At 47.9% G+C, this 8,490-nt stretch overlaps 1 protein-coding gene across 2 annotated transcripts; it reads right to left on the bottom strand.

Annotated features, from left to right (window-relative positions):
- Positions 1-3,682: 3,682 nt before the first annotated feature.
- On the bottom strand, positions 3,683-7,203 carry Trir (telomerase RNA component interacting RNase). 2 transcript variants are annotated; one of them, XM_048434680.3, is made up of 3 exons: positions 6,798-7,188; positions 4,344-4,421; positions 3,683-4,098 (listed from the first exon to the last, which is right to left on the bottom strand). In XM_048434680.3, exons 1-3 carry the CDS (start codon positions 7,131-7,133, stop codon positions 3,991-3,993), a joined length of 522 nt encoding a protein of 173 aa, XP_048290637.1. In that variant the 5' UTR covers positions 7,134-7,188; the 3' UTR covers positions 3,683-3,990. The 2 variants fall into 2 exon arrangements, 1 of the variants encoding a protein (XP_048290637.1); XR_007232009.2 differs by having other exon boundaries at positions 4,027-4,098; positions 4,344-4,537; positions 6,798-7,203.
- Between the last annotated feature and the right edge of the window lie 1,287 nt (positions 7,204-8,490).

The raw sequence follows: 8,490 nt of genomic DNA, 5'->3' as shown, positions 1-8,490 counted from the left end.
CTTAATCCATCATGCCATCTCACTGGCCCCTTTTAAAATCTCTTTTCCCGAGGCAGGGCCTATCTGTGTTGCCCAAGCTGGCCTCCAACTTGCAGTCTTCTTGCCTTAGCCTCCTGAGCGACCACTACACTGGCGTAGTAGCAGTCTCTTCCCTTTTTCCACAAGAGATTTTGAATCACAAGTTTCCTGGCCTGCTTTTTGCTGTTTTTGATACGGTGTACTTTTTATTGCTCAGGTTGGTCTTAAAACCATCCACCCACCTCAGTCTCCTGGATAACTACAGTTGAGCACCACTATACTGGGTTCTCCCATTTTTATTATTTATTCCCGGTCATGGGGTTTCCAAACAGTATTTTCCTATACAATTCTCAGAGTGGCCTAAGGCACCCAATATTTACTTGAGTTCAACTAAAAGCATTCAACTTGTGTCCAACTTTGAATCTGATGGGAGAACATAAACACTTTTGGTATTTAGAATGTGTAGTTACTCATGTCTCTGGAGTGGTCTCCTAACATAGATGAGACCTTGGGTTCCATAGCAGTCATTCAAAAACTGTGTTCTAGGAGAGGTTGGAAAGAAAGATGGCTCAACAGATTAAGGTACTTGCCACCACACTAGACAACCTGAGTTCCATCCGACATGGTAGAGAGAGAACTGACTAAAGGAAGTCCACTGACTTCCACGGGTGCCATAGAAGAAATATGCACACACACACACACACACACACACACAAACACACACACAAGTACAGTTTAAAAACAAATGTAACAAGGGCTTGAAAGATGCCTCATGTAGTGCTCTTGCAGAGGACCCAAGTTCAGTCCCCAGGACTTACAATCAGGCAACAAGGAAGCACCTGCAACAACAGTTCCAGAGGAACCAAATCCCTCTACAATAGCAGCAAATACTCACAACCAGTATGCCATCTCTCCAGCTTCAGTCTAATTTTTAAACAAGGCCTCCAAGATGTAGGTCAATGTTAGTGTGCCTGCCAGCATGCCCCAAAAAATAGGTTCGATCAGAACTGTAGAATACAGCCTGTAAACATAAGCTAACTTCTCTCAGAGAACCAATGAAGGCAGTTATATATAACTGGCAGATATATATAGATATAGATATAGATCTATATCTATATCTATATATATCTTCATTTGTTTTTTGTAGTGATGAGGATCTTAAATGTCAGGCAAACGCCTTGCATCACTAAGATACACCCCAGTCCTGGCTCTTTACAACTAGAATTTAAAGATGCTTCCCTATCTTTAAAAATAAGACAAAAGAAAGTCAGGTGTGGGGCTGGGTTGCAGTGGCACACACCTTGATCCCACCACTCAGGAGGCAGAGACAAGGGATCTCTGTGAGTTCAAGGCGAGCCTGGTCTAGAGCAAGTTCCAGGACAGCACAAGACCACACACAGAAACCTTGTCTCAAGCCCCCCACACACACACCATAAAGTCATGTGTTTGTACATACCTTTAATCTCGGCTCTTGGGAGGCAGAGTCTGGTGGATCTGTGTTGAAGGCCTTTCTGGTTTACATAGTGAGTTCCAGGACAGTCAGGGTTACAAAAAGAAAATCTATCTCAAATGACCAAAAACAAATGAGCCATGGAAAAGCGGAGTGATGGGAGTAGTGAAATGGCCCAGGGGTTAAGGGCACTAAATGCTCTTCCATAATACCAGAGTTCAGTTCCTAGCACCCTTGACAGGTGGTTGACAACTGGCTCTAACTCCATCTCCCGGGGATTTAACACATCTGTACACATATGGCAGGTATAGACATACAAATGAAAAAAATCAATTTTAAAAAAGATAAATGATCTATAGAAACAGCTAACAGGCACAAAAAGCAGAAGAGGGCTGTGACTCATCCAAACTTGTACCTGAATTTCCTTTTACTCCTCCAAGGTCGCATATCTGGCTAGACTGTGATGAGGAGGGCCTGGATTTCAACTCGCCCTGCTTATTGACACACTCCAGAATAGAGGCCAAGCTGCTCCAGTGGTAACCTACTTGTGTCTGTGTGTGTTTATGATCCACTGTTGCTGGCTTCCAAGGAGACAGCCACAGTTTCCTCCCCTATCATTAACCCACCCAACCCCTCTTTTGAAGACCTATGACCCCTAGATCTTTATACCTGCTGTTACCTCTGCCTGGAGAACTTGAGGACCTTCCAGACTGACCTGCCATCTTTGAAATCTAGAGCAAATGTTATCAAACTGTCAACCCTGACCAACTTTGCATTTTATATGTGGTTTTGGGGAGACTCCACATGAGACAAGGGATACCCTAAATTCCTGATCCACCTGCCTCCACCTCCCAAGCACTGAGATCAAAGGCATGAGTCACCATGCCCAGTACCTACCTCATATTTGTTAGCTGAGTGAATGAACACAGTGCCTTCAGATTGCTTTAACAGAAAGGCCAGGGACACCCCTCTACATTCCTGGACCACAGCTATCTGTGCTTCCTCAGTAACCACCAGAGATTGCTACTGTAAAACCTGTCCTTATAGTGTCTTGAGATCCCTACTGAGACACTTCCTCTTCTCACCTCCTTCCCTCCAGACTTTGATCAGATGTCACCTAAAGAGGCTGTTAAAAAGTATTGCTGCTCTCCTACAGAACCCAGGTTGAGTTCTTAGCAACTACATGGCAGCTCATAAATACCCAGCTTTAACTCTGGTTCCAGGGAATCTGCTGCTCTCTTCTGGCCTCCACAGGTACCAGGTATGCATGTGGTACACTGACATACATGCAAGCAAAAAATGAACACATAAAAATAATTTTTTTAAAAAAGAAACATATGGCCAGGCAGTGGTGGCACACTCCTTTAATTCCAGCACTCAGGAGGAAGAGACAGGCAGACCTCTGAGTTCAAGGTCAGCCTGGTCTACAGAGAGAGTTCCAGGACAGGCTCCAAACTACACAGAGAAACCCTGTCTCGAAAAACAAAAAACAACAGCAACCGAAAAAGTGACATGTGGGTTGGAGAGATATATAAGCCATTAAAGGCTATGCTCACAACCAAAAATATAAAAAGTTGCCTAAAACAGACATCCCTTCCTGCAACAAGCCTCTGTTCTATCCTTGTTAGTAGTCACCACCCAAAAAGCCATCCCTTTTCTTCCCATCTGTCTCCTGTAACAACAGAGGAAATGTAGGCTGTTTAAAGCTCTGGTCCCTAGAATCCAGAACAGCCTTGGCATATACCAAGTGCTTAGTCAGTATCTGGGGAATAAATAAAATAGCAGCTCTGTATTAACCAAAACGTAAGGTTAGTGCACTGCACAAATGTGGAGTGCTGGAGACTGAATACACCTTACGTGCACTGAGCAAGCACACTCACACTTAAGTACACCCTAACTCATAGCTAAACTGAGACTGTGAGGAGACTTGGAAGGTAGTACAAATCCATACCATGCTGCCTGCCAAGGCAGGAGACAAACCCTGTACACATAAGACTCTATCTCGAAACAAAAACAAGACAGGCCTTTAAGTGTCAGTTACTAAAAAAGGAAGAAAGATGTCCCGAGTCTAAGACGGGCAGCATGTGCCCCTGCCTACAGAACCTTCCCCTCTGTCCTTCACAAAGGCTCCACCCCAGCACTGGTAGACGTGGTAGCCACTAGTGGGCAAAGTCTTAGCTTGGAGATCGCAAAGATGACAAACCGAGCACACAATTCCAGCACTAAATCAGGTTCTTTACTTCTCAGAAGTGACTGCTAAAAGGAGAGACAGCGAGAAGAGACAGACAGAGCCAGAGAAAGCAAGGTGGTGGGAAGAAAGGGGACAGTAAACCACTGGTCTAGTAAGTCTCAGGAGGCAAGTGCTCAAGGTAAAAAAAGAGTCCTGGAGAATGGTCTGCGGCCACGGGAAGCGCCTTGGTTTCCTTCTGTGTATCAGTCCTCCAGGAAGGCTGCTGCCATTACCGCATTAAATAGTTATGTACATCGCAGAGAGTCCCAGGCAGTGAGCACCCAGGAAGGGGTCATTTCACCAGGGGCCGAGTTTTATCATCATCACCGCACTGGTGGGCTTTGTACTTTTTCACTTCTGCCATGTACTTGGCCCATGCGTCACCTTTACTTGTTAATACCTGTGGGGTCGGAAGAGGGGAGGACCAGTTGGAAGACAGATGACGAAGCAGCTGGGACAAGAGTCAGGAACACAATGAGACAGCTAACCCATTCCTAATGTCCCCCTAAATGTCCTAGGTTTGAGGCGAAAATAAGCAGAAGCAGGTTATCTGGGGGACCTCCCACCCTACCAGACCCACCCACCCAAAGTCTGAATCTGGAAAGACAAGACAGTTAGGGTGGCACCCCTAGCAAGCCCACTCACCTCATCCTCCGTCTTCTGCTTCTTGGCTACTATTCCCGTCTTGAGGGCTAGTTTGTTTCCGCCTCTGCGCTTGCCCACCTGGGTGAAGGGACAGAAGACTGCAAGGGTTACAGGAGCCGGGCCCGCCCTTGGCGGTGCTGAGGCCCACTACACCTTCCTAGCGACGCCTCGCCCAGCTCCTCCAGCCGGCCGACCTGCGCAGCAATCAGAGAGGAGCACACTCGACTCAGCACCTGCCCTGGGCTGCCATGCCCAGGCAGTCCTGGGCCCCAGGCTACCCTCCCAGGGGGCAGAGGAGTGCTCACCTTGCTGGGGAGTGGCACTGTCCTCACTCTTTCTGCCCAGGCCTCCCCCTGTCCTGGCAGGGACCACATAGGTAGCAATACCTTTATTGAGTATTTACCAAGCCTTATACACAACACAAAGAGTGCTGTGACTATGTTATCTGCTCTCACATTCAGTTATGCTATTGAAAAGGTAATAACTACCCCATTTTAGAGACAAGTCTCTAAAATTAAAGACAAGTCTCTGGGAGGAACAGAACACGCTGTAAAACAAGAAAGCAATGCTCAGGGTAAGATGGTGCGAAGCCAGTGGGAGCACCCTGAACCACAACGCATCCCTAATAATCCTGCCCTGAACTGGCCTGGCTGTTTTAGAGGTATAAGTAACTATAATGGCTAGTCATGAACATATGGAATTAATAGTACCACTACTGCTGCTCCCATTCCTGGAGAAGATTTCAGCCTCTATTCTTGACTGTCACATCAACCCAGACCCAGATATCCTGTCACCTGTCACTTTCTACTTCCTCTAAGAACAGTTTTACTCTAGATTTCAACCCTAATATCCCATCTTCTCCCCTTAACGGGGGGGGGGGGGGGGGGGGAGAGGCTTGTACTCATCCTTCAACTTAGGCATCAGCTACTGCTGTGACTATTCCCCCATCACCTGTTCTCGCGTAGTACTACAGATGTAATCTAGGCTCTCAAGCATTCGAAGTAATCTACAACTGAGCTAAATCTCTACATCTCGTTTTTATTTTGAGATGGGTCTCACTAAGTTGCTCAGGTTGGCTCTGAATTCACTCTGTACTTTAGACCCTCTGGTCTCAGCTCCTGAATAGTTGAGATCACAGGAACACAGTACTGGACCCAGTCACACAAATACAACTTCTTCCTGTTGTTTCTAGAAACAGGTTATTGCTATGTAACTTTGGCTGATTTCAAACTCTTCAATCCTCCTCTCTCAACCTACACAGTGCTAGGATTACATGTATGTGTCACCTTATCTGGCGCATACATCCTTTTAAGAGCTAAAGAAACGTAAGTTTTGCCCCAAACCACACAGCTGAGTTCAGGATTTGACCCACGATCTGTTATTTTCAAACCAACATTTCTTCCTCCCCGCTACAGGGCCTCTAACTCAACACCTGAGACAAAGCAAGCTCAAAACTAACAAAAATTATATATCCAATTTATTTAACCCAGAGCTCCTCAACCTGGCACTCATGACGTTTTCAGCTAGATCATTCTTTGTTATCCCATGCACTGTAGGATACTGAACAGCATCCCTGTACCTACCCATAGATGTCACTAGCATCTCCTCTTAGAGTTTTAACAACCAAAATGTCTACAGACTTTACCAATGAGGGTAAAGAGAGTTGTCCCCAATAGAGAACCACTGGTCTCGTTCTTTCTGTAAGAGCCTGAATTTTCTAAGGAATATTCTCACATCCAAAAGTGAAATTTCAACAATTTAGAACTACAGAAAAACAGGGTAGGCAGCCCAGGCTCTAAACAAACAACGTTCTTTTCTGTCAAATTCAACACTGAATACCCAGCACAAAGTAATGTGCTCAATAAACCGACAGTAATTAAAAGATATAGAAAGGAATCGACTGATCTTCCTAAAGCCACAAAGTCGGTGATTTGCATTTTGTTGTTGTTGGTTGGTTGGTTGGTTGGTTTTGTTTAATTAGGGCAGGATCTCACTTTCGAATCCTCGGTCTTCTTGAATCCGGAGTACTGGTATTGCAAGGCGTGTGCTACCACACCCGGCTACGGTCCGTGGTCTGAGTTTAACGAATACAGTAGACTCGGAATTTGAATTTGTACCCTCCTGTTCCCACAAACTGTGTGTTTGGGTCCCCACTATTCCAAGTCTGGGTACAAAACAAACAGGAATCCTAGTGTCTAAGGTCCCCTATCCCCAGAGTGCTGCTTCCAGTACAATTTCCCGGTTCCCAGGTCCCGCGAGTAAGATCTGGGTGTTCCCACTACCGCCCAGAAACACCTCTTGTCCGGAATCCAGGTTCAACATTCTCAGCAAGCGACCGGGATCGTCCGGGCGTCCCGACGGAGGGCTGCCTTGGACCATGACGCCCCTTCCCGGGCCCGACTCCCCCTGCCAACACGGGCCCCGGCGCCCGCCCCCACCCCCGCGGCTCCTTACGAAGCTGAGCGTGGGGCCTGGGCCGCCCTTCCTCTTCGGATTCCCAGGGCCCGCCGCGGCGGAGGCCGATGGGTCGGGTCGCTGCGGGCCCGGGGGTGGCTCCTCCTGCCGCTGCCGCTGCTCCTCCTCCATCTTCCGCTTGAACAGCTCCAGGAAGCTGCCGTCGTTGGCGAACAAGTTCACACCGCCGGACACCGGACTTGAGCCAGACACCTCGTCGTCCCCGCTCTCGGGTGACGTTCCTGGCCCCGATTCAGCCCATCGACTCCTGCCGCCGCCCGCCGGGCCGGGCGCCTCCCGACCCGGAGGCTCCGCCCGTCTCCCTCGGGCAGCCATTTTGTCGCCAGGTGCCGCGCAAGGAACGTCGGGAAAGCTCTCAGCTCGCGCGTTTGGCGCGGGACTGACTTCGTCTGGAGCACTGCATGCTGGGAAGGGAGGACTGATCCCAGAAACCAACGCCAGTGGGCGGGGCTTGGGTGGAGCCAGGGTGCTCTGACCTGACGACCCAACGTCGGGTTTCTTTCCTCTGTTCCACGGATTTTCCCTAATCCTGCCAGACACGAATTCGTTAAGCAGACAGAAGCTCCCCGAGAATCGAACCATCGTCTGGGACCCGAGTCCCCTCTAAAGGCTGAACGCACAATCCCTGTCGGCTGCCAGAACTCTAAAGAATCTTGTCTGGGCACTGCGTGCTCACTTGACTCGGGAGGGAATTTGGGCGGCCCCTAACTAAGTCTACAAGGCTTATCTAACTTGACACCTCCTATTAGAAGTGAAAGCTTCTCCAGATTGGACATCTGTCTCGGAATTTAATCTCGTACCTTTAAATAAGCATACTGCTGGCTGCGTGCAGCTAGACGCCCAGTCTCAGAGTAGTATAAAGCTGAGCACTCAAATGAAGCCGAAGATATTTCTAGTCTGAGTCCTTCTCTAAGACTTAATGTTCTGAGCTGAGTTCTGCGCTAAGGGACTAAGAACCCTAGTATTCCTTCCCGAGAACAGGGATTGAATTCAAACAGCATTTGTTGAACTTGAAGCACGCACACACGTGTACACGGAGGGGATAGGGGAAGCAGAGCGCCAAGGGCAACAAGAGTTTTAGAAAATTAAAGTTCTTTTTACAAGGACGACTGTTACAGACATCATTCCTACCCAGCTTGGGTATTCCGGGCATATAGGACAAAAGTCTGCATGCCCTGCCACAAATGGAGTCTTTTTTGCCTTTTATCGACCCTCAGTCAACTAACCAGTCCGTTCGTGATTGGTTGCGACAGGAGCCAGGTGGCTCACAACCAACTGAGTAACTGGCGGACAAGAAGAGATGTTAAGGTCCAAAGTAGAAAGTAATGGGGAAATGATCATCAGGAAAGTGAGCTTGTAGAACCGAGCCAAGAGACACCCTTGCTCTAACTTCATTCAAAGAGCAGAGACAGGATGTTTGGCTGGTTGCTAAGGAGAGAGAGGTTGACGCCTACAGGGACTTGAGCGTGACTAGTGGAAGTAAGACAAGATACAGCCAATAAAAAGAGTGCCGCAAGACTTAGGATCCAATCAGTGAAGGGCAATGCTGTGGGTCATACCAATATGTTCACAAGTCAGGGGAAGTCTTAGAAAACTACAGAAAAAAGTTCACCAAGGTGAGCCCTCGAGGCATAAAACGGTGAAAACATAGCGTCTGTTGTCAGTGTAAAGG

Source organism: Myodes glareolus, chromosome 22 (assembly GCF_982192425.1).
Source record: "Myodes glareolus chromosome 22, mMyoGla1.1, whole genome shotgun sequence".
NCBI classification, from domain to species: domain Eukaryota; kingdom Metazoa; phylum Chordata; class Mammalia; order Rodentia; family Cricetidae; genus Myodes; species Myodes glareolus.
Note: the sequence above shows the minus strand (reverse complement) of the source record. Positions and strands in the feature narration are given on the sequence as shown.

Bases quoted from the DNA above. Each gene is read 5' to 3' on its own strand.
- Trir (XM_048434680.3), bottom strand. From the start codon at position 7,133: ATGGCTGCCCGAGGGAGACGGGCGGAGCCTCCGGGTCGGGAGGCGCCC. The intron at 4,422-6,797 runs GTAAGGAGCCGC...CCCTTCACCCAG, and splicing joins CAGGCCCCACGCTCAGCTTC to GTGGGCAAGCGCAGAGGCGG. The intron at 4,099-4,343 runs GTGAGTGGGCTT...CCGACCCCACAG, and splicing joins AGCAGAAGACGGAGGATGAG to GTATTAACAAGTAAAGGTGA.